At 35.7% G+C, this 27,986-nt stretch overlaps 1 protein-coding gene across 1 annotated transcript; it reads left to right on the plus strand.

Moving 5' to 3' along the window:
* LOC114660709 (butyrophilin subfamily 1 member A1-like) lies at positions 1–27,986 on the plus strand. Its single transcript, XM_028813581.2, has 12 exons — positions 1–143; positions 4,953–5,025; positions 9,325–9,663; positions 9,898–10,182; positions 13,221–13,340; positions 13,533–13,559; positions 14,951–14,977; positions 19,974–20,000; positions 23,134–23,160; positions 23,368–23,394; positions 24,186–24,215; positions 26,272–27,986. Exons 2-12 carry the CDS (start codon positions 4,968–4,970, stop codon positions 26,670–26,672), a joined length of 1,368 nt encoding a protein of 455 aa, XP_028669414.1. The 5' UTR covers positions 1–143; positions 4,953–4,967; the 3' UTR covers positions 26,673–27,986.

Here is a 27,986-nt window from a genome sequence, read left to right on the forward strand (position 1 = left end):
AGACTACACTGGGTCTGTATGTGTGGGCGGGGCTGACGTGTGTGCGCGCTCCCGACGTTGAGTTCGTTGTTTGGTTTCATTAGGTACTGGTTACCTCGGCAGTGACTCGAGATTATTTCTTGATTGCAGGTGTAACGTCTCAGGTAATGCATGGTCTATGTTCGTTCTTTATACATTTTTCTTATTTTAAGTAATAATAATGATACTTCCGTGCTTGCCACAGTTTGAAATTTTTAATTTCGATTTCACCGATCCCAGATAGCATTGAAGCTACATAGAAAGCGCAGCGAAATTACATTAAGCAAAAGTGACCAAGGAAAAAATGTGTATAAATGCAGTATTTTAATAATCGTTATTGCTGTTATGTTCTGTTTTTTTCATTTTTATTACTTTTTAGCCGTTTATGACTTTAGACTTTATGAGCTTCTAAAACAAAAACAAAAGTGAAAGTGAAGTTTATCCAGGCCTCCTTGTTTGTTTATTAACTATTTGATAATGACCTTAATTGAAGTTATTTTTCAGTTTTATACTCGATGAGGCTGTAGTATAAAGTGTACTTAGGTTTATCAACACACTGTTTCTCAGGTACGGCCGGACTGTGACACTTAAGTGTTCTTACGAGTTTATAAAATGCCGCTTGGGCCTGGCTCTTCGTTTTCATAGTTTGTGAAATCCCGCTCATATATACAAGAGAATAGTATGCCGTCAGTTCTTTTAATGCCCTTAGTGCAACTTTTTCACACTATTCTGTTTGAAAGTAAAACACCAGTAGCACCCTTACCTGAATCTGGACATAAGCTGTCTAAACCCCCTTTTGGCTGTACTACAGTAGTGCAGGTTTTTTTTACAGTATTTCTGTATATTCGGAAAACAACAGATAATACTTTAGAAACGCATCTATTACTTACCGTGTCATGAGACAGTTAGACAGGCACGTAATATACATAAGTGTTGACAGGGTTATTTTTAGTTAAATCATGAAAAAGTTGTGTTCTTTTGTTTGAGCCTGTGATTAATGGACATAAAGTTAAAAGGAAATGCTTGTGGTGGTTTTATTTTACAAAATGTAATACGTACCGCTGATTTGCTTTTCTGTGTATGCTTACTTTCAACATAGGTATGAAACATAGTAGGATGTCAAGAAAGAAATGAGAGATGTTGTTGAGCTTCTAAGGGATATAGGATATGGCCAAGCCATAGTGGAGAAGCCAAAAAGAGATATCCGTTGAGTGAGTGCACCATGTCAACAACAGAAATGCTTTTTGCTTAAGAAGAAACCTATTAAGAGTTTTAACAGCAAATTTATTAAGATCTTTCCTGTCTGTAGTATTGAGCATTGGCTTGCAAGGATAGACAGGAAAACTCAACTTTAAATTATAAAATGTACACCTGGCATAACATTTGGTTGCAGTCAGGGGCCTAAGCCAATGTCACATTCTGTGACTTCTAGGCCTTGGGTGTGTCAGATTTGCCCACTACAGTTGCTCATCACGTCAGTTTAAATGGCTGAAAATTGCTGCCCATGTCACAATTGCCGATTATGTACTGGACTTCTAGTACATTTGTGCTTGCCTCTTTTTCTGACAGTCAGCAGCCTGCTACCTGATAGAGCCAGCACTGTATGAAGGGCTGAAAGCTGTGGCTAGTTCTGCCACAGTCTTGGTCCTTTTTCTTTTTTCCATTCTGTCATGGTATGTAAAACACGAGACCACTCCCGTTCTGTTTGTGAGATTCAAAACGGCCACATTAAATGCATTGTACTACTAGATGTACATTCATTGGTTGTTGTCTCTCATGCCCAAACATCTCAATCAAGTGACCCAAATGTTTTTACCTGAGCTAATCACAGTCTAGTCAGAGTAAGTTATTGGGTATGTAACATTAGGCAACTAAATTCATGGGAGCGTACCACCAACTGCCAATGACTTGTTAAGATTGTGTCAATGAAGGCTATGACTGAAAATCTTGCATAATGTGACATAGCTTTTAGTTAACTGTATTGAAAGTTGGTTCATTTTTTGTAATGTAGTCTATTCATTAGAGAAACATATATCACCAGGCCTGTGGAGTCAGCACACACAACCTTCAACTCCAACTCCTCAATTTATCATACCACCAACTCAGACTCCTCTACTTGTAATTAGACTCCTATATTTAATGTTTTACTATATTTACAAAGTTGATTGAAAGTGTATAAAATGCAAGATACAATGCATTTCATCACTACCAATGTGAATAATACTGTTTAGCACCCTAACCTGTTAACGTTTAGGTTTAAAGGCTATAGTGATGCTGTTGTGGCTTTTGCATATTATTTATTAAATAAGTTGCAAACAAAAATAAGAAGACAATTTGGAAATTTAAAAAAGAGGCTATATTTTTATCTAACGGCTAGAAGAAAAAAGTTTAATCAAATCAACGTTTATGAAATTGGAAATTTGAACACATTATTAGAATTTACATTTATTTAGTCTCGGTACATTTTTACTGTTCTAGCACTGACTCCACATCTCCTGGTTATCACATTATGTTTGTTAAAAAATATTTTTCTAGCAGTGAAACAGATTTAGAAAGAATAATGGTAACAGAATGATTTCATTTCATGTATGTTTTAATTACTGTATATAAAGTAATGAGTTTTTAACAGCATTTTACAGTATTGTGTTGTTAATTAAGGTCCCAAATAGTCTTGTGGTGGCTGAAATAGCTTTCATAAACAACTATACATACACTGCAGGATTTTAGCCCGGCTGATGTTTTGAGTCATGTCGAATTTCAGCTTCATTGGGCACTCTAATGGATTATATGTCCAGCAGACCACAGTTTTTATGAGCCTGAAAAAGTATAAAGAAAAATACAAAGAGTGCAAGGAATAGTACTGTCACCTTTTGTTTTCATCCTGTGTGTACTGTTGACTATAAATATAATACAAGGTCAAATATGTTGCAGAAATTCTCACATGATTCTGCAGTAATGGTGTGTGTTGATGACAGGGATGAAACAAAGTATTGGACTCCGGTGGAGAACTTTCTTGATTGGAAAAGAAATGTCTACTCACCATCAGCAAAACCAAGGAGCTGCTTCTTGGCTTTCACCGCACCAAAGAACTTCTACGCACATTGGTGATAGGCTGCATTGGTCTAGTTACACAAAGAAATTAAATAAGATAAGGTAGAGCAGATTGGTTTTTTCTTTATTTCTTTGGGTAGTGGCATACTTTGCATGTTCTGTTAGTCAGCAATTGCCAGTGCAATTTTCTAAGGTGCAGTATGCTGAGCTGGTAATGTCGCTTCTGATTCAACAAGCTCAATAAGAAGGCAGGCTCAGTTATGGATCACTTTGACTCATGGCCATTGTGAACAAAGTTACACATTCTCTCTTTGACACATTTATCATTAAGTACTTTTAGTCAACAAGTTGCTCAACAGAAATGTGTCAAGAAACCGTACTGGGGCTCCTTCACTCCCATGGCACTATGCCTTTATAATCCCTTACTGTGATTTCTCTCTTATTACAGAAGTTATTTTTTATTTAAATTTTTTTTTGTCTGTCTTGTTTGTGTTGCGGGGGGGGGGGGGGGGGGGGGGGGGGGGGGGGGGGGGGGGGGGGGGGATTTTTTTATATTTGTTGAGCCTCTGTAAACTTTATTTGGCCCAAGGAGAAATAAAACTATCTTTCTTGAACCTCCTTAAGTCATTTCAACCCTTACGTGAGCTAGGTAGACTCTCAAAGGTATAGATGGTTATTGAATAAATATAATTGCTTTAGTAATCCCTACAAGTCCATTATTAAAAAGATGTACATCTGTAAACACTGTTGCACAGTATTGAGCAATACTACCCAATATTTGATTTTTAAAAATGTAAATTTAAAAATACATTTTTTAAAAACTGAAATTATTTTTTCTATCTAATTTGATATTTAAATACAAATAATTGCAATTTAGTATATACTTTACCTGACTAATGTAGTTAATAACTGATATATTAAAAATGTGTAATTCAGTTTACTTGATTTATATAATTAGTGTCAAACTTACACGAAAGAATTTTGATGTTTCCTAATTGCAATAAATAAAGAACAAAAAAATGGTTCTAGTACAGAACCACAGGGGACAACATGTGTAACTGGAATTCTGTGTTCAGACTTTTGTACATAGGGAAAATGATTTGAAAAGTATGAGATAAACCAGCTAATTACTGTGCCTGATGGTTTAATTAAAATTCTTAAGAAGGTGGTATTATAACATACTGTATAATATATGTTATGAAGAATGTAAAAGTTACTACCAAAGATTGTCTTCAAGATAAAAAGTTGAGTTGAAATTAATATATTAATTGTTAAGGGCATTCAAATCTTAAATCTAATTTCTTTCTTAATGGTAACTTTTACGGAATCTGAAATGATGTCAATTAATTATTGATTATGTACAATATTGATTTAGCAACTACTAATGTTTTTCAGTGTGCTAGTTATAATTGGGTCTAATGCACAAGCAGTAAGTTTAACAATAGGAATCAAGTGTAAAATTTTCTGTTCTGTTATTATTTTAAATTTTACTAAAGTGATCGGCACCAAGAGTGGTATGACGGTAAAGTTCTACTAGATCTGGAAACACATTTATTGTTTAAAAAGTTGTTGCAGTCATTGCAACTAATACGTAAAATTATACAAGACATTTCTGATTTGTTGTTACATTAGATACTGCTGTAAGTAAAACATGTCTATTAATACTTCTATTAATCTGGAGTAGTTATTGGAGTGCATTTGTAAACCTCATATTGTCGCTTGACTCTGTCTTTAAGACTATTGGAGTTGAAACTTTATAGATTTGTAATTACATTTGTAATGATGCATTGTGGGAAGTACGTTTTTTTTTTTTTCCCTCCATTGTCAAAATCTGCAGTGTTCCTCCTAAAATGAAATTGTAATTTTGCCATTTTTTTATACAGATTTTACCAAGACTAATGATGAAGTTGTTATTCATAGAAGTACTAATCTTCTTTCTTCATTCTTCAGCAGCAGGTGAGATGAAGGTTTTCTTTTTAATATATATATCCTGAACATAAAAGACACACTAAAGCAAATCTTAACTCCAGAATAAAGCCAAGACGACCAATGTGCCAAACCAGTTAGGGTGTCTATTGTACAAACAGTAAACATAAACAACAAATTGCTAAACAACAGGGTAATAAGATGTACGAATAAACTGAAGGGCTGCTTTTTCTGTCTGTTGGGTTGCCTTATCCACTTACACATTTAAAAAGTTCAATCAAGAGCTGTCTTTTACGTGCTTTCTTAACCTAGCTCTGGCCTCTCTTCCTTATGCCAGACAAGGATTTGTCCCAGCACATTTCCCACCTACAAAACTTGGCTGATCTACCGATTTTCTTTCAGAGCAACTGAGCAACTGTCATCTGTTCTTTATGACAGTTTTCAGGACCCAACCTAATAAAGGTGGCACTATACCAGAATTTTCAAATTCAGTACCACTGAAATAGTACAGTACTCAATACCTTTTGATACCAGAACAAAACAGAAATCCCATTCAGCTGATTTTTATTAAAAGTACCTTCATTATTCAAGTGAATAATATTGTGCTTTTTTCTGTTTACTGTTAGTATGTGTTTTATATTATTAATCACACCTTTAAAGTACTGGCATACCAATGAAGTAATTTCCCAACTATCATTAAAAAAACCTAATATTGGTATTCTTCAATATAAAAATACAATGCAGGGCTTGAATTTTAATGTGTGATAGATATGGGGATACCTCCAGTGTAACAAGAAGTTGGGGAATAATTTTTATAAAGAATATCATGAACTTACCTGATTTAACATGTACATTCTAAATTTGTTCTTTCAACATTTCTCTCAAGTACCTGGAAAATACTGCTTAAAACTCAAAATTATATATGTACTATTGAATTAATGAATTCCAAGATAATTCAGGATATTTTCATCTAAACAAACTCTTGAAGGCTGTTTTTGTAACAACATGCCTTTAAACTCTGGTTTGTTAGAGAATTCCCTGGTTAGGGTTGTAATGTTTGCTATTCTAAGATTTATATTTGCATCAATAGCTGGTTAAACAAACTTGTATGAGTTTAATGGATGAATCAAATTGATTCAAATTTCTAATGTCATAAACTCATGGTGTTTTATTTGTCCAAACTTCTCCCTCCTTTTTTACATTGATCCAAATTTAAGGCTTCCTTTGTTAAGTCAATCAATCTTGTCTGTTTTACATTAATCTATTATTTCAGAGCTCTTGAGTGATAAGACTATTGCTTAGCTTGTGTACAAATCCTGAATTAGGCAGTTAATTGGACTGATGTTACCTGTAGTTAGATACTTTATTAATCCCAAGGGTAATTATCTATCTAATCTTAACAATTATAATGCATTGCATACTGTATATGTTTTTATTACATTCATCACATTTATAGTTGTTAAAATCGTTAACATTAGTTTGCCATCAAAGTCAATCAAAAAACTTATTTAGCATTTGCATTTTAGTATTTATCCATGAAGTATGCTGTTTTGTAGTCTCTGTGAATATGTTTCTCTTAACCAAAGGTGGGCAACTGAAGGCTTGATTTTTTTTTTTTGACATGTGATTTGCTTAATAATATTTTTTAAAAAATTATTTGACTACACTCGATTCCTATTTTTCAAATTGCATTCTTTTAATTTACTATCGATTTTAATATGCTTTAAGGGCTTCATACTGGCCTTAATCATCAGGACTTCTAAGTGTGTTGAAGGGCAACAGCAATGAAAGGATCAGTACTAGAGAGTATCCATTTTGAATAAAATATCCAAAGAAGAAAATTTAACTTCGCATAAAGATAATTGAAAATAACTTTTTTCAAAGCTTAATTGACCAAATGAATGAGGCAGAAAGAGCAATGAAGTTTACAGTTTTTGCCACTTAAACTGTATTCTGATTAATCATTTGCAAAAATGTCAGTTAAATATGAAAATTATTTTTCTAAAAGTTGAGACTCTAGAGAAGGTTTTTTGTAGATTCTGGATCCATTTAATCTTAATGAATAAGTAAAAAATGATCTGACTACAAATGAAAAAGATAATGTCATCTTTCCTCATGTTATATCAAAACATTTTGAAGACTAGTTTACATTTTGATAAATGTAAAGTAAAAAAGTCATAGTGAATGTGGACATTTTAAGCAAATAAACATTTCAGTGCTTACTTTAGTCTAGTTGTACATGCTTATGTGAAAGTAACTTTTCGACTGTCACTACAACAAAAACAAAATATCAAAATAAGCTAAGTGTCGCACCTAAACAATAAAACTATCTTTAACAAACCCTATACTACATATAAATTGTTTCATACAATGGAAGCATATCCTTCTCATTTACATTTAATAGGTTTGAACTGTGAAACATTTTTATTATTTTACAGAAATCTAAACTGTTCATGCATATAGTATATTTAGAAATGTTTACTTGAAAAAATATTTTTCACATAACTATTTCATAATCTTTATTTTTTTTTACATTTTCATAGGGGTTTCATAGATCAAAAATTATTTATATAGGGTTCTGCAGTCCCAAAATATTACAGGATATAATGTCAGTGCAAGATTTGCCTTTTGTGTTACTGTGGGCTACCAGAGCACAAGGATTAGTGACTTCCACATTTCTCCTAACGTGAATGACACTTGCTGCATTGTGAACAGTACTAAAGAGACTGTCTTTGTTGTCGTTCTACTTGATCAGTCATATTGCCTTTTTGCCATGCACCTGCCTGCACTACTGTGAACCTTCAGGGAACTGAATTCAGCAGGGATATCACAACAATTCGTTGTATGGTGTATACATCACTGAATTTGCTGCGTGGTGTACATCACATAAACTATCCGTGACAACATCTAATAACCAATTCATATTGTCATCACTATCACTTGATTCAATTAACGGTTCAATTTTATTTTGTACTTTAACTGGCTTTAAAGCTTCTCATTTACATACCGTCGTGTTTGGGTTGAAGGCACCACCCGACAAATATTGATGAGTTACCTTAGAGTGGCAAAACACATAGAAATACTCATGATTATTTGCTGCATAATGTTATTTTATCTACAAGATGCCAGCAGAATACTGTACTGAGAGATATTCAGGCTTAGCACTGTAAATAGATCATTACACGTCACCTGAATCTGACTCGGTCTTAACTAATTACATATAATTTCGAGCCGAGTCACACTTGGGGTTAACACCAAAAAGATTAAGTATCTGTTCAATTTCTTCTCTAGATTGCTAAGGTGCCATTACTTTGTCTCATATCTATCTATATAAAAAAAAAACTAAAACTAAATCTCAGGTGTTTGTGCCTGGGCATAATGCAACACAAAACTTGTCCAAAAGATGGCTGCAATGTTTGACTAATAAAAGCAACAAGAAGCACAAAGAAAGGCAGATGAAAGGGCTGGAATGTCCAATGAGCAAAGGCAACAAGAGGAATATAAAGCAAAACAAGCAGTCATCCTTTTGTACCATTGTCGGACATTTCCCTGTGCTAGTCTTTATAAATTTAGTGAATAATCTGATTTATAAGTGATTTGACAGGCTCCATGATTGGAGATGTGGATGCAAGGGAGATGTTTGCAGCCCACATTTTTGAACTAGAGTGCAATATTTTCTGACCAAGACGTTCATGTTGATTCAAGAAAAAGTAGCTTTTGTGCACAGTATAGTACTAACTGGTAGAAAAAGCAAGTGCGCAACAAATGTTTGTGAAAGATAAATGACAACAGGCACGTAAATGTTAGTGTGTAATAAATGCTAAAAACATTCAAAATGACAAAAGAATGAAAAATTAAAAGCAAAAGGAAATACAATTCTTTTCCTTGTTCTAGCATTCTTCTAACCACCCTGACTCTCAGTGACAGGATGCCTATTTTATTATTGTAAAATAAGAACCAATTTGTTAGCTATTTTCCCTTCTAATAGCTTAAATGGAAAACAATACAGCTTTATTTAATTGCATTGTATAAGCAGTGTTTGAAATTTATTTTTTGTTTTTACTTTATATAATTAAAGAGGGGAGTGTTTTTAATTTTTAAATAAAAAGTGCAAGTAGCATTTTGATCGGTTAGAAGTAAAAGGAGCAATGTGTCCTTTTATTTGGATGCAAAATCCTTGGTATATAAATTTTTTGGTCATTCAGGTAGCAGATCTATAAATTTAAATTGTAATGAGTAAATTGTACAAGAAAGCTCAACCAATCATATTGCATATCTTTTTTTTTTTGTTTAAAAAGTGTGGTAACATAACATTCTCTTGTGTTGCAGATTTTGACCTTCGGACAAATTCATCTGTGGTGGGCTCTCTGGCTGGGACAGTCTCTTTGTCTTGCTCTCTTTCTCCTTCCCAGGATGCACTTGGCATGCAGGTTGAATGGTTTTATGGCGAAAGTATTGGAGATGTTCAAGTATTCTCCTACAACAATGGAAAAGGTCAAGGAAGTAAAGGATACGAATTCCGTGCAAAAATGGACCAGTCACAGATGACCACTGGTATTCTTTCTCTGGTCCTTTCCAATCTGACCAGCGCAGACAGTGGAAATTACTGGTGTAAAGTAATCGATGGGGCATTGGAAAAATATGTAAAGACAGAATTAAAAGTAGGGCGTAAGTCAGCTTTTGCAATCTGTATATCTTTAGACAACGTAGTTTACTTTTTATGTTTTTTGTATATTATTTTTCTTTCTTTCATTGTTTTACATTAGCCATAAACTTAAGGTATGAAGCAAGCATTTACCTAGTAAAATGTAGAGTGGCATGTGCCTTGCATTACTGACATTCCTATATCCCCCTTATCACTATTGATCTCCACATTTCCTTCTGTTTTTTTTTCTTCCTTAGATATGGGCACCAGGCCTGAATTCCAAATGGACAAGTATGTCTCCCGCATTGTAACTCTCACATGTGTGTCTAATGACTGGTACCCAGCTCCAGTGGTATCATGGGTAGTGGGAGAAGATGGAAAGCCAATGGCAAGTGAGAAGTCAGAAAATATTGCAAATAACAAGGAACACATTAATGTCAAAGAAACACTGAGCATGAGAGCAGAAAATGATCTTCAGGTGACCTGCATAATGTCAAACCCAGTGCTTGGTACCAAGACCCAGGAGACTCTACGAATCACTGGTATGGAAGATTTACTCTTTACAAACGTATGTCACAAAAAATGAGAACACTTTTAAGACTGTTTTCATTGGCTAAAGTTAGAAATAAAGCATATCACTTTGCAATTTCCTTTCTTCATTTTTAAATAAAAAGATATTGAATTTGACTTTGTAATTACAAATGTTAATGCTAAGAAATGTTGGTACTGACTTTTCAAATGACATAAAAAATATTGCACCAAAACTGATGGATTATTCAGTTAAACTGAACAAACATAATGATGAATGATTGCATTGACACCTAGTCATTTAATATGTTAAATCTATATTTTTTTCTGTTAATGCTATACTGATTTCAATGATGTTTTTGTTGTGGAAACGCACCACAATTTCTCAATCCAGATTTTGTAATTTGCACTGTGGTTGCTGCCAGTTATGGATCCCTGACATCTCATTAAAAAAAATCCTTAGAATCTCTTTTTATGCTATTAGCAGCAGGAAAACTTGTATTGCATGTGACGTGAAAGAGTTGCTTCTGTGGGCCTTTGTAAACCAGATGTTGCAGATTCATGCAACTCGCAGCTGGCCACCAGCAGTTACTACAGTTTGTATATCCAGATTGGGGAAGATTGTGATGTGATTTCCCAAGAAAACTGCAAAATGTTCCAGAACCACGAACAATCAATGATTACCAGTCTAATACTCAGTATAGGATCAGTTTGTCTAAAGAATGAAACCCCCACTTGCTGTAATATTACTTGCTCTTTATTGTCTATGCAGTTGAATGTTATAACAAGTTTTACAGTCCAAATGTGCAGTATGTATCATGTCCCCAAAAAAGCATGACAAGGAAAGTCAAAGCAGAACACAACATACAAAATAAAACCGCTCTCCCCCAAACTCTAGAAATACCGGACCACTGGCTAGGAGCAGCCTTATAAACGTCACACCTGGTTCACTTCCACACCTAACACCAAAATAGCTTCTACAGTTTTGGGGCCACCTTCACAGTGTCCTCTAGCAGTATGTGAAGACATTTTACCTCAGGCTTCCTGTTCTCTTAAAGGGTCAGGCCTCCATGACAAATCTGAGAATGTTGGCACTCTGTCTTGGATAGTTGGAAGTCTAAAGTGGAATATCTGTGAAAAAAACATGAGCATGTAACACTCATGTAAAAGTCTCCTTTAGCTCTGAGTTTGCGTTACTGTCTTGTAACCGGGGCGACCGGAGTATGAATCCAGCAGGGGTGTAAACATGATGCTCTGAAACATTCTATCGAATCCAAGGCTGCTATAATAAGTCTGCTGTGTTTAAGTCGGCTGAAGTGTATGAAGATGAAATATATATTAACTGCAACATGTGCCAGGAGAAAGACAACTATGATAGAACCTACACCAAGATGTTTAGAGCTGCAAATTTGATACATCATTTAAGATTACATCACGCCACAGAATACACTGATTTTTCAACAACATTCATTACATATGTAGAGGATTGTTATGTTTTTGTTTACTTGACATTTACTACATAACGATTTATTTCTGGTATCGCCCCATATCACACAAGGAATGCCTCAATAGACTTTAATAGACCCTGTCTGTTTGACAGCCCCCCAGCCATGACTCTCCCAGAAAAAACTTGTAGGAAAAAAAAAAAATGGTATACTGTATATGCAGAATGTGTATTTATTGTATGTTATTGTTTGGGTGTGGAGATAGTAAACTCATTTAATGGAAAGATTTTTCTTGTCAAAAAAAAAAAAAAAAAAAATTCTTCAAAACAAAATGGAAGAAGTGTTAGTCCAGTAGGCAGTTCAGTCTTTAAAATCTAGTTCTGTCCTCTTGGGGATCAGGGTCCAAAAATAAAACTAACTTGCATCAGCATAATGGAAGTGATGACCTTATAATGCCCAAAATGTCTTCCTCCACATTAAGAAAAAAAAGTTAGCAATCGTTAAAGACTGTGCTTCATGTTTCTCCTGTCATGTTTGTTTTACCTTTCAAAACTAGAAAGGTGCTCCTGAAGCCTGCAAGTGTGACAATTTGTAAATCTATTAAAATATATAATATTGAACTGTGTTAAAAATATTTAAATGATAATTTGTTGCAACTTTTAGGGAATCTCTATACTGTTTATGGTGTTTGTACTCTGAGGCTTTATGCTTTTAAGATGGCAACACTGTCAAAAGTTGGAAAATGTTTCCATTTTGTTGGGTTCAGGGATGGTTTACTGAAACCAGTTCTTGTCAGTTTAGACTTGTTTAAGCAGTTTATTTCCATGTGCTGGTGAACCGTATTACATTAAAGCAAGATTATAAAATATATTTTAGGATGGATTCCTATTGTGTGTATGTTAACTAAGTGAAGGATGAATTCCATGGCTACTTCCTATGGGACAGATGAGTAATCGAACAGCAGTTTGCTGGATTTATATTTAAAGCATCAAACAACATGAAAATAACACGACGTACACTAGGAATAAAGGGATGACATTCTGACTTTTTTTTCGTTTGTTTGTTTTTTGTTTTGTTTTCTCTCCCCCTGACATGTTAAGTGATAATACTTCAGGCTGAAATGCTGTAAAATGGACAAACTAAAATAAATTTATCATGGCAACAAAGATTTTAAAGATTCTTTTATGCCATAGTTTTATTAATAAGCTGATAATGACATGGTATGTTAGTCACTGCAAACAGGTTTTTAAAAATTCTAACCGTATTTTCCGTTTCAGTGAAGAAAAGCTGTACTTTTAAAGTCAGTGTTGAGCACTGTGAAGGACTTGTACTTTTTATTTAAATTGGGCAAGAAGTGTGGTTGTCACTGGAGTGAAAACTTTAGTGTGATTGTGTGTATAGATGTAAAAAGCATACCATGTACACTGGCAAAAATATAGGAACCAAAGGGCCAGTTTTGATGGGTGGTGTATGTGTCCAATGTCACTTTAAGATATCACTATTGTGTATTTATCTTTGAAAGAACTTGAAGAGAATGTGTTTGGGATGATTAGGCTTGACATGCTGAAGTTATTTTATTTGTCTTAATAGATCTCATTATTTTGCAGGTGATTTCCCCCCAGATGTTTCACCCTGGTTCATTGCGTTCATTGTGCTTTTCCTAATAGCACTTGCCGTTGCTGCATGGGTTGCTTGGAAGTTTTGGGAGAAGAAGAAAATTATTAAGGGTGAGTGTTGGACGCTGTTCAAAGAAATTAGGGTTGTCATGGCAAGAAAAATAAAATCAGTTTTGTTAAAATCTTACTTTTTTGGTTTCATTGGATTCTGAGGTCATTACCTTCCTTGTTTTAAACTTAAATGCTTCATATTATGAGTAGTGCTTGACCTCATCCTGTAATTTTATTTTTTCTCTTATTTAGAAAAGAAAGCCCAGGCATCTGAAGCAGGTATGTAAGGATCAAGCTGAGCTCTGTACTTTAAAAAGATATAAACCTGAAGTAAACAGTTACACTTTTTAACAACTGAAAATTGTAAAGATAATTTTAATTTTTGTAATGTAATTTTCCATAAAAAACATTACAACAAGAAGTTCTAATTTTTTTCATTATATTGTCTCTAACTTTATTTCAATTTAAATTTAAAATTTTGATTTTTTTTTTTTTAAATGTCTGTTACATGTATCTTTCCTTTTAGAGTTGGTCAAATATAAACCGTCTAATTTAATTTAGTTTGTTTGTATGCTGTATGAGCAAACAGGGCTTCTAGTTGCCTTTTTTCAATAATCTCCCAAACCTTTATTAATTGTTTGTAGAGAAAACATTGAATTTTAAAGTAGAAGTGTTTTTAAAATTTGGAAATTCCTTCCCTCCCTTTTCTCTTGGGTTTTTTAAAATTACCTTTTGAAAGTCTTGAACAGGTTGATCAACCAAAAAAGTTAAAACATTGTGTTTTTCATATTATGATTTTCCTCATAACTAAGCTTTCTTGTATTGAACACTATTTCTCATTTTTTCTCAAGTGTTATGAGAAAAGAAAAAAAATAAAACTATTGTAGCAGCTTGTATGTAACTGAGGGTTTAAAACTGTAACCAAGCACTGTATTTTTAACATGAAGGCATGTCTTGAATATTCAGGGAATTCTTTTAATGGCTATTAAATTGAAACATTAAATAGCATTATTTAACTTAATAATTCCAGTCTAATGTAGAGATGGAGCCATTCTTATTAAAATGGTAAAAGTCCTCTATGAAAATATTTAATTTATTGTTTGTTTTTTTTTTTGTCACATTTCATGTCTTCATCTAGACAGATCCCTTAAGGGCACAGATTAAACATAGAGTTTGAAATCTTTATTAAATCTGTAAAGTATTTTATCAGACTGGAAAATGATACTAGTAATTTGGCAGCCTAACCGCATAACAATGCACTTTCATTTTACTGCTTCTCAACAATCTTTTGCATAGTAGTGAATCAAAACATTCCATTTTTACATTGAAATAAAATTCATACAACTTAAAGTAAGATAAACCCCTGTTGTTTTGACAGAGAAATGACAAACGATTCCCTCAATTGAACAAGCTAGTTAACTTACTGTTCTCCGAAATTCAGTGATTCGTAGTGAATTTAGTCATTGTGAGCCCAGTGTTCAGTTACCCTGAGGTAGATGTCATGTTTATTGCATGTAAAATGTCTGCTATGGCAAAACAGGTGGTGTTTCTTTTTCATTTTAAGACCAGTAGTCCTTTCTTTTGGCATGATGCTAATGAAGAATTCACTTTTAGTTACTTACTGGTTCAGCTAATAGTCATGTCTTTAAACATTTATTTTTGTCTTACAGAGAAAGAGCCCTTACTGGAGGAGTTTGGTAAGGCTTGCTATTCCAATTCCATTTTGCAGTAATTTCAGCGCTTTGCTGCTTTCCTCTGTTAAATGTTATTAATCCCCCCCCCCCCCCCCATCTTTAAAACATTTGTTTGTAAATTTTTGCATTAAATTGCTTGCCTAGGTAACTGTACATACATATCTTTTTAATGTCACTGCAAATGCAGACTCTGTATGAATTGCTCAGTCTAAGGCCAAGGGTAAGACTTCACTTGAGTGAACCAGCATAAGAAATTTCTTTTCATTACATTTGTGTTGGTACAGTAATGAAGCAATAGTGGTTGTATTATACAATCTGTATGTCATTACTAAAACATTTTATGTGTGCAGTACATTTTTAAATTTTTGTGTATTTTAATTTGTCATGTTCAGACTGGAAAAAACAAAGTTTATTAAACATGAGCAGTCAGCATTTATTAATAGCATCTGAGGGTCGGCATTGCTGAATCATTTTTTAAAAATACATTCTTTACTGAAAGCCAAAATTAGCACATATAAGACTTAAATATGAAAAACATTTATTAAAAATGGTATCGGAGTATTCCTTGTAAATCTGAATTAAGATGTTTGAAAGTGCTACATTAACTTTATTAGTAGTATAGATGTTTTTTGTGTACAAACATATTCAGTTGGAAGATGTGTGGTACACTCTGTATTCAGATATGTGCTGATATCAGATATATTGAAGGAAGACAATAACTGAGCATTTATTTTTTTTTTTTTGTAATTACAGTAATCCCTCCTCCATCGCGGGGGTTGCGTTCCAGAGCCACCCGCGAAATAAGAAAATCCGCGAAGTAGAAACCATATGTTTATATGGTTATTTTTATATTGTAATGCTTGGGTCACAGATTTGCGCAGAAACACAGGAGGTTGTAGAGAGACAGGAACGTTATTCAAACACTGCAAACAAACATTTGTCTCTTTTTCAAAAGTTTAAACTGTGCTCCATGACAAGACAGAGATGACAGTTCTGTCTCACAATTAAAAGAATGCAAACATATCTTCCTCTTCAAAGGAAACAGAGAGGAAAGCAAACAAATCAATAGGGCTGTTTGGCTTTTAAGTATGCGAAGCACCGCCGGTACAAAGCTGTTGAAAGCGGCAGCTCACACCCCCTCCGTCAGGAGCAGGGAGAGAGAGAGCCAGAGAAAAACAAAGTCAAAAATCAATACGTGCCCTTTGAGCTTTTAAGTATGCGAAGCACTGTGCAGCATGTCGCTTCACGAAGCAGCTGCACACAGAAGGTAGCAACGTGAAGATAATCTTTCAGCATTTTTAGACGAGCGTCCGTATCGTCTAGGTGTGCGAACAGCCCCCCTGCTCATACCCCCTACGTCAGGATCAGAGAAAGTAAGTTGGGTAGCTTCTCAGCCATCTGCCAATAGCGTCCCTTGTATGAAATCAACTGGGCAAACCAACTGAGGAAGCATGTACCAGAAATTAAAAGACCCATTGTCCTCAGAAATCCGCGAACCAGCAAAAAATCCGCGATATATATTTAAATATGCTTACATATAAAATCCGCGATAGAGTGAAGCCGCGAAAGGCGAAGCGCGATATAGCGAGGGATCACTGTACTGTAGTTTGCCTACACAGCTGAGTGATTTTTAAAAATAGAAAATTATAGTTACGTTTGTTAGTGGTTTTGTCCAGGATCCATCTCAATGGAAATTTAAAAACAGTTAACAGATATGGCATATTAATGTGCAAACCACTAAATTCTTAATGCTATTTGTAAGATAAAGGAAATATCATTCTTTTTTTCATTTTTTTTTTTACTACTAGAGCAGCATCTGGTGCAAGTCAGAACCAATCCAACACAGAGCATTCTAACTGTCACACATGCACACTCACTAACACTCAGCTAGTTTGGAGATGCCATTTAACTTGCCATACACTTCTTTCTGATGCTGGAAGAAACTGAAGAATCTGGAAAAGACAGACATTTGGTGAACATATGAACTTTGCACGGGTGACACGTGCTGGAAGTTGAACACTTGAATTGTCAGTCAGCACTGCCAACCACTACTAATTGGAATAAAAATTAAACTGATAAAGCAAATAATAGGTTAATTTGTGAGATTTCTAGTTATAATTTCTAATTATCCAAGCATGTGTATTATGTAGAACTCAAGTAGTTTTTACAATGTGATAGTTGGTTACATATCGACTTTGTAAAATGTAGTTGTTTCAGTAGTTCTTTATTTGCTAGATTTAATTACGTTCATTTATATACTAAACAAGAAAGTAGAGCTCAATGAGTTCAGTATAGTATAGTTTATTGCAGCATGACTGAACATTGTTAACGAGTCCCAAAATGAGGATTGCACTACTGTAGCCGAGTAGCGAAATACTCCTTTGGAGGATAAAAAAATTACTACTTGAAATTGCACTTCTTGAGGGGTGCATTACAGAAAACCATTTAGTGTATAAATGTGAAATAAAGGGAGTGTACAAACAGCCAAAGCCATAAAAAATAATAAAGTGGCAATTTTTTTTTTTTTTTTTTAAATAAAGGTCTAGTTTTACAGTAGTTTAGTTGGTAGCTATGCAAACTCATGAGTTATTATCTGTGTTGAATATGTCTTTTTCTCCAGTTTTCCTCCTGTTTCTCCAAAGACGTGTGTTGGATCAATTGGTGATTCCACATTTCGTGTGTGTAAATGTGAGTTTGTGTGTGCATATATGCGTGAGTGGGCCCTGTGATGGACTGTCACACTGTCCTGGACAACATTCTTCCTTGCACCCGATATGTGTGGGATGAGGTCCAACAGAACCCTTGCCACCACTACCCAGCAACGCTGAGTTAGATTGAAAGGGTTTGAGGATGAATATCTTAAAAAATAGAATTGACAACCCAAAGCTGTTTTCCATTTTAACTGGTTTAATACAGATAGTTATGTATATTTGCTAGGTAGGTAATTTTACTGGGTTTACTTTTTTATACTCTACCAAATCACCTGGTTAATGTATGTAATACAGGGTTTTCACACTTGGTCCTGGGGACCCAATGTGGCTGCAGGTTTTTATTCTTATCAGTTTCTGTTTTTAATTGGACTCCTGTGCTAATTTAGTAAACTGTTATTTCCCAAGTTCTGTGTTTTGGGAACAATATAGAAATTAGAAAACTAAGTTTGGTTTAAAAAAAAAAAAATAAAAAAAAAAGTATGAATGTGTGTATATATATATATATACAGTACTGTGCAAAAGTTTTAGGCAGGAGTGAAAAAATGCTGTAAACAAAGAATGCTTTCAAAAATTGAAGTGTTAATCATTTATTTTCAATCAACAAAATGTAGTGAATGAACAAAAGAGAAATCTAAATCAAATCAATATTTGGTGTGACCACCCTTTGCCTTCAAAACAGCATCAATTCTTCTAGGTACACTTGCACACCGTTTTTGAAGGAACTCTGCTGGTAGGATGTTCCAAACATCTTGGAGAACTAACCACAGATCTTCTGTGGATGTAGGCTTCCTTACATCCTTCTGTCACTTCATGTAATCCCAGACACACTCAATGATGTTGAGATCAGGGCTCTGTGGGGGCTATACCATCACTTCCAGGACTTCTTATTCTTTTTTACGCCGAAGATAGTTCTTAATGACTTTGGCTGTATGTTTGGGGTCGTTGTCCTGCTGCATAATAAATTTGGGGCCAATCATATGCCTCCCTGATGGTATTGCATGATGGATAAGTATCTGCCTGTATTTCTCAGCATTGAGAACACCATTAATCCTGACCAAATCTCCAACTCCATTTGCAGAAATGCAGCCCCAAACATTCAAGGAACCTCCACCATGCTTCACTGTTGCCTGCAGACACTCATTATTGTACCGCTCTCCAGCCCTTCGACGAACTGCTTTCTGCTACAGCCAAATATTTCAAATTTTGACCCATCAGTCCAGAGCACCTGCTGCCATTTTTCTGCACCCCAGTTCCTATGTTTTCATGCATACTTGAGTCGCTTGGCCTTGTTTCCACGTCAGAGGTATGGCTTTTTGGCTGCAACTCTTCCATGAAGACCACTTCTGGCCACACTTCTCCGGACAGTAGATGGGTATACCTGGGTCCCACTGGTTTCTGCCAGTTCTGAGCTGATGGCACTGCTGGACATCTTCCGATTTCGAAGGGTAATAAGCTTGATGTGTCTTTCATCTGCTGCACTAAGTTTCCTTGGCCGACCACTGCGTCTACGATCCTCAACGTTGCCCGTTTCTTTGTGCTTCTTCAAAAGAGCTTGAACAGCACATCTTGAAACCCCAGTCTGCTTTGAAATCTTTGTCTGGGAGAGACCTTGCTGATGCAGTAGAACTACCTTGTGTCTTGTTGCTGTGCTCAATCTTGCCATGACATGAAACTGTCTTCCACAACCTCACCTTGGTAGCAGAGTTTGGCTGTTCCTCACCCAGTTTTAAGCTTCCTACACAACTGTTTCTGTTTCAGTTAATGACTGTGTTTCAACCTACGTGCGACATTGATGATCATTAGCACTTGTTTGGTATGATTGGTTGATCATACACCTGACTATAATCCTACAAAATCCCTGACTTTGTGCAAGTGTACCTATAAGAATTGATGCTGGTTTGAAGGCAAAAGGTAGTAACACCAAATATTGATTTGATTTAGATTTTTCTTTTGTTCGCTTACTTTGCATTTTGTAAATTGATAACAATAAACAATCATATTTCTGAAAGCATTCTTTTACAGCATTTTTTTCACACCTGCCTAAAACTTTTGCACAGTACTGTATGTGTGTGTGTGTGTATGTAATATATATATATATATATATAATATTAGTGGGGCAAAAAAGTATTTAGCCAGCCACCAATTGTGCAAGTTCTCCCACTTAAAAAGATGAGAGAGGCCTGTAATTTTCATCATTGGTATGATTGATTTTAAAAATACACTCATCTGCTATATCTAACATTGTTTTAAAAAGAAATACCTTATCTTTGAAATTATTCTCTTAACAGAAAGGGAAAAGAAGGATGCCAAAGCAGGTGAGAATTTATTTTATGTAATTTATTTATTTTTAAACCATTTTAAAATTTTATCTGCAGTATTCATCCCTAAAAGGAATGTCAAATTGAAATAATGTTAATTTGTCAAGGATGTTAAAGGATTTAATTTGTTCTGATCAAATAGTGATGGTGCCTTAGTGAATAAAGACTGCATTAAAAGCACTAAGCCAGTTGTCAAAATGTGTGGAGGAAGAGCGTGAGCATGGACGGGGATGCAATTTATCATGGGCTTTTTGGGGGTGGAGGGGGAGAAGGAGGCAATATCTTTATTTAAGAAGGGTCTGAGAGACATTTCAGGTTTTAATCATTTGTGCAACATGCACCTCCTGATCTTCTTCTTCTTCTTCTTTTTTCGGCTGCTCCCGTTAGGGGTTGCCACAGCGGATCATCTTCTTCCATATCTTTCTGTCCTCTGCATCTTGTTCTGTTACACCCATCGCCTGCATGTCCTCTTTCACCACATCCATAAACCTTCGCTTAGGCCTTCCTCTTTTAGTCTTCCCTGGCAGCTCTATCCTTACCATCCTTCTCCCAATATACCCAGCATCTCTCCTCTGTACATTTCCAAACCAATGCAATCTCACCTCTCTGTCTTTGTCTCCCAACCGTCCAACTTGAGCAGACCTTCTAATGTACTCCTTTCTAATCCTATCCATCTTCGGCACACCCAGCACAAATCTTAGCATCTTTTACTCTGCCACCTCCAGCTCTGTCTCCTGCTTTCTGGTCAGTGCCACCGTCTCCAACCCATATAACATAGCTGGTCTCGCTACCGTCCTGTAGACCTTCCCTTTCACTCTTGCTGATACCTGTCTGTCACAAATTACTCCTGACACTCTTCTCCACCCATTCCACCCTACCTGCACTCTTTTTCACCTCTCTTCCACAATCCCCATTACTCTGTACTGTTGATCTCAAGTATTTAAACTCATCCACCTTCACCAACTCTAATCCCTGCATCCTCACCATTCCACTGACCTCCCTCTCATTTGCACATGCATTCTGTCTTGTTCCTACTGACCTTCATTCCTCTTCTCCCTAGAGCATATCTTCCTTTCCAGGGTCTCCTCCACCTGCTCCCTACTATAGCTACAGATCACAATGTCCTCGGCAAACATCATAGTCCACGGGGACTCCTGTCTAATCTCGTCTGTCAATCTGTCCATCACCATTGCAAATAAGAAAGAGCTCAGAGCCGATCCCTGATGTAATTTCACCTCCAACTTGAATGCATCCGTCACTCCTACCGCAGACCTCACCACTGTCACACTTCCCTCGTACATATCCTGTACAACTCTTACGTACTTCTCTGCCACTCCTGATTTCCCCATACAATATCGTAGCTCCTCTTGAGGCACCCTGTCATATGCTTTCTCCAGGTCCACAAAGACGCAATGTAACTCCTTCTGGCCTTCTCTAAACTTCTCCATCAACATCCTCAGAGCAAACATTGCATCTGTGGTGCTTTTTCTTGCCATGAAACCATAGTGCTGCTCATTAATCATCACCTCACTTCTTAACCTAGCTTTCATTACTCTTTCCCATAACTTCATGCTGTGGCTCATCAATTTTATCCCCCTGTAGTTACTACAGTCCTGCACATCCCCCTTATTCTTAAATATCGGAACCAGTACACTTCTTCTCCACTCCTCAGGCACCCTCTCACTTTCCAAGATTCCATTAAACAATCTGGTTAAAAACTCCACTGCCATCTCTCTTAAACAACTCCATGCTTCCATAGGTATGTCATCTGGACCAACGGCCTTTCCATTTTTCATCCTCTTCATAGCTGTCCTTACTTCCTCCTTGCTAATCCATTGCACTTCATGATTCACTATCTCCACATCATCCATCCATCCAACAAACAAATTATCTCTCTCGTTCTCTTCATTCATCAGCCTGCCAAAGTACTCTTTCCGTCTGCTCAACACACTCTCCTCACTTGTGAGTACGTTTCCATCTTTATCCTTTATCACCCTAACCTGCTGCACATCTTTCCCAGCTCGGTCCGTCTGTCTGTCTAGCCAATCGGTACAGGTCCTTTTCTCCCTCCTTAGTGTCCAACCTCTCATACAACTCATCATGTGCCTTTTATTTAGCCTTCGCCACCTCTCTCTTCACCTTACGCCTTATCTCCTTGTACTCTTGTGTACTTTCTGCATCTCTCTGACTATCCCACTTATTTGCCATCCTCTTCCTCTGTAACTCTCCTGTATTTCCTCATTCCACCACCAGGTTTCCTTTTCCTCTTTCCAGATGTCATGCCAAGCATCCTTCTTGCTGTCACCCTTACAGCAGATGTAGTAGTTTCCCAGCTGTCTGGTAACTCTTCACTGCTTCCCAGTGCCTGTCTCACTTCCTCCCTAAACTCAACCTTGCAGTCTTCCTTTTTCAACTTCCACTATTTGATCCTTGGCTTTGCCCTCACTGTCTTCATCTTCTTGATCTCCAACGTCATCCTACAGACCACCATCCTATGCTGCTTAACTACACTTTCCCCTGCCACCACTTTGCAGTCTTCAATCTCCTTCAGATCAACTCTTCTGCATAGGATGTAATCTACCTGTGTGCATCTTCCTCCACTCTTGTACGTAACCCTATGTTCCTCCCTCTTCTTAAAATACGTATTCACCACAGCCATGTCCATCCTTTAGGCAAAATCCACTATCCTCTGACCTTCTTCCTCTCTCAACAGTAGCCCAATTTCCGCCAGCACCCTGTTGGCTAACAGTACTGGTGGCAGTCATTGTTAACCCGGGGCTCGACCGATCCGGTATGGAAATTTGTATTGTTGTCCACATATTGATTTGGCAAAATTTTACACTGGATGCCCTTCCTGACGTAACCCTCCAATATACACCTCCTGATACGTATGTAAAAATATGAAGACAATTAATGAATAAGGCAGTCTTTTTTTAAGAGGAATACTGTTTAAAGAAGCATCAGGAGAAGAAAGGCCATGGAAAAAATCACCATACTGTATGCAACACTGCCCATTATTGATGCAAAAAGGCAAATTGTCTAAGCTACCTTGTAGTCACCAATCAATAATATTAACCATGTTAGAATTTTACTTTGTTTTTAAAACTGTCTCACTATATTTATTTTTTAGAGTATGAGAAACTGAAGAAAGAATTGGGTGAGTTAAAGAGCGCATTTCTATTTAATTCTTTTCCTGCCCAACAATAGCAGCCTAGATCTCTGACTAGGTTAATGCTGATGTCGGAAGTGATAGTTTTGCATCACACATGACCATGGCACAGGTTAATACATTAACCTCACTGATGAAACTCCTCCAAAGCATTTACTTGTGAATTTAATACCATTTCCTCTGTTTTCATTATAGACCAAGCAAGGGTAGTCAATGACTCAGGTAAGATCTTTTTTTTTTTTTTTTTAATCTTTTTTTGTGTAATATTTGAACGTTGTAAACTGATGTGTAAACTATTATAGCTATAGACTGCTGTATAGTTTGATTTACTCTGTTGTGAACCTGTCTGTCTTTTACTTTTAAGTTTACCCAGGTTTCCTTAATTGCTAAATTATTATTTAAAATTTAAAAATGCTACATCTTCTTCAGTGCAGCTTTTAAAACTTATTCACATGTCTGTAATGAGCATTTGTTTCATTATGTTGCAGCCATTTTGTAATTAAAACACACCTGACTTTTTAGAGCAGCAGTAGTAACAGTCCAGTGAACAGTCACTGGGTAAATTAAATGACCTGTGGTAGGCTTTATTTTTTTCTTAGTATTTTGGTAAGTTGCTTTGTCATAGTTTAGCACATTTGTTTGTCCACCATGCAGTAAATTATTAAAGTCTTCTACAGCCTAGTATCTTGCTTTATAACTGTTTCTTCTAGGATCTAGCTCTTTTCTCTTCTCTTCATGTTAAATAAGTACTTTTGTACTTTTATAAACAGTACACAATTCCTGATTCGCAAAATCTGTTGGGACAGTCGTACAGCAAAATAGATCGTTTTGGATTACAATATAAGACCAAAGTAACTTTAGAGTTTTCCATAAAGGCACAGAAATTCAAGTCAAGCATTTATTAGGCAGCATAAAAACTGTGATGAACCTAGCCAAATACATTTAAAGCATAAATGAAGACTTAAATTACTGTCTTTTTTTAACTTCTCACAGAAGTGTTTTTTTTTTTCCAGAATGGAAGCGCATTCAAAACCATAAGAATTGTAAGTTAACATTGTCAAATAATATACTGACTATATCCCCAGAAATATTATGTCAAAAAAATTAGCACCTTTCCACTTATGTTTATAATAACTTTAGATTCATGCACTTATTTTAATTCTGGAATTTTAACTAGTTGACTGAGAGTTGCATAGTCTGCCTAGCCTAGTGGTCCTTATGCTTTTTGCTTTTTAGGGGACATATTGGTGAGAGAAAATGAGCATAAATAAGCACACAATAATTGACTTTTGTATTCCTACCAGAGTGCAAGAAACCAGTTAAAAGTGGAACAGACCTGCCTTATTGGTGATGTGAATAAAAATGTGCATACATCTGCTTGACAGCTGTAATGTTGTAGCATTTCTGAGTGCTTTAGTCATCCTGTTTAATCCTTTCTTTGTCATGTTCATTGTGGAAAATGTAGAGTTCACAGGTATGTGTTGAGGAAAAAAAAGAATATTACCATATGTGTTATAGACCAAGTTCCAGAAGTAACCAACACCTTATCATGGCTCATATACTAGAGTGTCTTTCATCTGCAACTCCACAATTTCACATTGCGCAGAGTTGGGTGATGACTGGAGTTGGAGAAGACACAATCACAAGAAAGAATGAAATTGAAAAAACTGCTTGTTTTTCATCAACTCATGATATCTCAATTTAGAATCCGCTCTTCGCACATCAAATAATTCCTCAAAAGCACTATATCTGAAGTTCTCAAAGGAAACATATTCTTTGAGGTATTTGCATTGCTGTGATATAATTATGGCGTTTGTTTTGTGTTGACATATTTCATAATGTTTCACTCTCCATTGGAGTTCAAAATTTAGTTTATGCAGGTCTATTTGGAATATTCCAAATCTACCTCATGTTTGGCTTTATAGTGTTGATCTTTGTATTGTATGTATCTGAGAAACATCCAAAACAACTATCTTCTCATTGTTAAATGCGCAATATTCATGGAAACAATGCACAAAGACCTTATGATACCCAAGTATAAATTAAACTTCAGCTAGCAAAGCCAAGAGAGAGGCTAAAATCCACTGTCAGTCTGTGGGAATACTGAAATACTAGTATTGCAGTCGTGTAGAGAAGAAAATTATTTATGTAAAGAATTAAATTGATGTTGGCTTTTTTTCCCCCCAATGAGCTACTGGTGAAAGTATGGTGAACAACACAGTGCATGACACGGGCCTGAGATGACATTTGAGTGTTGAATTTCAACTCCCTAGCTCTACGTCCCTCATTTATTATTACAGTGAAGTCTTCAAATGATCTCGGACTTTACCAAAGTTTCCAGCACTAGTGTGATTCAAAGCATTAAACCAAAACCACACAGCAATGGCTTAATAACAACAAAATCCATCGTGTAAGGGGAATATATTGCAGCTATATACATGGATAATTTAGTTGATTCTGAGTTTAGAAATAATGAGATTTATGCATTTTAATGAGCTTTTTCTTTTTTTTTTTTTTTGATGAATGGCAGACAATCCCAGGAAAATCCATTTGTCAATGTCTTTTAATATTTCCACTGTAACTAATTTTGCCTGTAAACATAATTTTGAGCATATGACTGATGAATAATATCTTAATAAACGTGTGAATATGCAATTTTTAACTCCCGTTTAGAAACCGGGAGGCCACTTAACAACTCTTGCCCATTCGCAGTCGCCTTCCGCTTACCCATATGGGTACTTTTGGGTACTCCAGTTGTCCTCCCAAATCTAAAACATGCAAAGTTAGGATGAGCAATGGTGTGCCTTGCATCAAGAGGTGCCAGGGTGGGCACAGGCAGTCAATTACTCTGAAAATTGAGACAGAAGATTTAGAAAGTAAAGGAATGGGTTGATTTTCTTAACCTTCTAGGAAACTAAATCATCATTGCAATGTTCATATATAAATACTTTTTATGATTTCACTTATAAAAAAAAAAAAAAAAAAAAAAAATGTAGACTCAGTATGGTGTTCTGTATCTCTTTATTGCAAAGCTAACATTTACTGTGAGATGATATTTGAACTTGTTTAATTTATTTTGCTTTTCTCTTTTGTTTACAGCAACTGTAACCTTGCTAAATTCAGATGATAAATCCAACACCCCTTTCTCTGGAGGTCATCACTATTGGGAGGTTGAGGTTGGTGAAAAATCCTGGGTTGCGGGTTTAGCCAAAGAAGGTGTCGAAATAAGAGGTGGATGGGACGTTTTAAAGAAAATGTCTCCTGGCGAAGGAATGTGGGCTTTGGCTCATAAAAGTAACCAAATTTACTGTGCCCTGATCCCAACATCCACTGGTCCATTTCCCATCACTCCTGCATCAGACCCTAAAAAATTAGGATGTCTTCTTGACTGGGATGAAAAGCAGCTATCTATTTATGATGTGGACAGAAAGCACAGGCTCTTCACCTTTGACTGTGACTCTGACAAACCTGTTTACCCATTTCTACGCCTGAATATCTGATACTTATGACCATATACAGCCCAGCACATTGAAACAGGGAGTACATACAAGTGGATTTCATGTATGCCACTCAGGAGGGACAGTGTGTGCATCTGTGTATGAATGTGTGCATGTGAGTCTTGCTATAGATTTTTGAAGGTGTCTCCATTTAATTAGTAACTCATGACAGAAATTATGAATGTCAGCATTTTTTAAATAAAATTTTACTATTTTATTTTTAACTCTAATCTCCAAAACTAAAACTGTCTAAACTGATATGATTGAAGAATTCTCTACACAACACACATTTCAGCTGCAATTTAGAAAGAAATGCTCTTGAAAAATTATTTTATTCCATTGCAGGAATTTCACTCAAGTTCACCTTGGTTCAAGATGATCCCTTTTACAGCTATTGTGCTTTTGCAAGAGAAACATACATTTTAAAATAACCTTGTATGCAAAACTGTAAAAGGTTGCTAATAGAATACTAAATATGTACAAAATTATTTATAGTACATGGTGTATTGACTCTGTAGAAGAATGCGTACAAGCTTTGTTAGATTGTCAACAGTAGAGTAATCAGTGGGCTAAGGTAGGTGGAATGTGTACCGATGTCCTGAGAAGGGAGTCAATAAAATTGGAAGAGCATGATTCAGTTTAAAAAAAAAAAAAAATAAATAAATAAATAAAAAAAAACTGGTTTTGACTAATGCTTTAGGAATTAATGCAGTTTACGTTGATCATTTTCATTGCTCATTTAAAAGCATTTTGAAAATAAGTGTCATAAATGTTTAAATTGTGGAGTGAGACCTGCAGGTGCTCTTGTCCTTCCGGAGTAGCCTGTAGGCTTTCAGGACTTCCATTTATGTTCACCTGATCAGTGGGAAGTGAAGAAAAATTAACTTTAGTAAGAGAAACAGCTTTTTGTATTGCTTTGAAATTCTGTTTGTATGCTGCTTATTCAATGAGGCTGGTGTTAACAAGTGATCTGAGGTATCTTTTATAAGGGCTTCTAAATCTTGTAATATGTGTTCCTATGCCTTGCTTAAAATGAGCTGCTTTGTTCCTGCTAAATCACACCTCATATTTTCTTTGAACATTTTTTTGTAAAATAATACTTAAAGGGCAGTAGTATACAAAATTAATTGTACTATTTTTATATGTCAATGTATTTTTCATTTTTGCGAGATGTTCTTTAGTATTGTATAGTAATGGTTCATTCATTTCTATAATTGCTGGGAATGGGAACACAAATTTGCCATTGCCATTTAACAAAAATCTACTTTCAAAACATTTTCAGACATTACAGCTCAATAAAACATTACACTGTAAGAA

Source organism: Erpetoichthys calabaricus, chromosome 11 (genome assembly GCF_900747795.2).
Source record: "Erpetoichthys calabaricus chromosome 11, fErpCal1.3, whole genome shotgun sequence".
Taxonomy (NCBI): domain Eukaryota; kingdom Metazoa; phylum Chordata; class Cladistia; order Polypteriformes; family Polypteridae; genus Erpetoichthys; species Erpetoichthys calabaricus.

Bases quoted from the DNA above. Each gene is read 5' to 3' on its own strand.
- LOC114660709 (XM_028813581.2), top strand. From the start codon at position 4,968: ATGATGAAGTTGTTATTCATAGAAGTACTAATCTTCTTTCTTCATTCT. The intron at 13,341-13,532 runs GTGAGTGTTGGA...TCTCTTATTTAG, and splicing joins GAAGAAGAAAATTATTAAGG to AAAAGAAAGCCCAGGCATCT. The intron at 20,001-23,133 runs GTGAGAATTTAT...TTTATTTTTTAG, and splicing joins AAAGAAGGATGCCAAAGCAG to AGTATGAGAAACTGAAGAAA.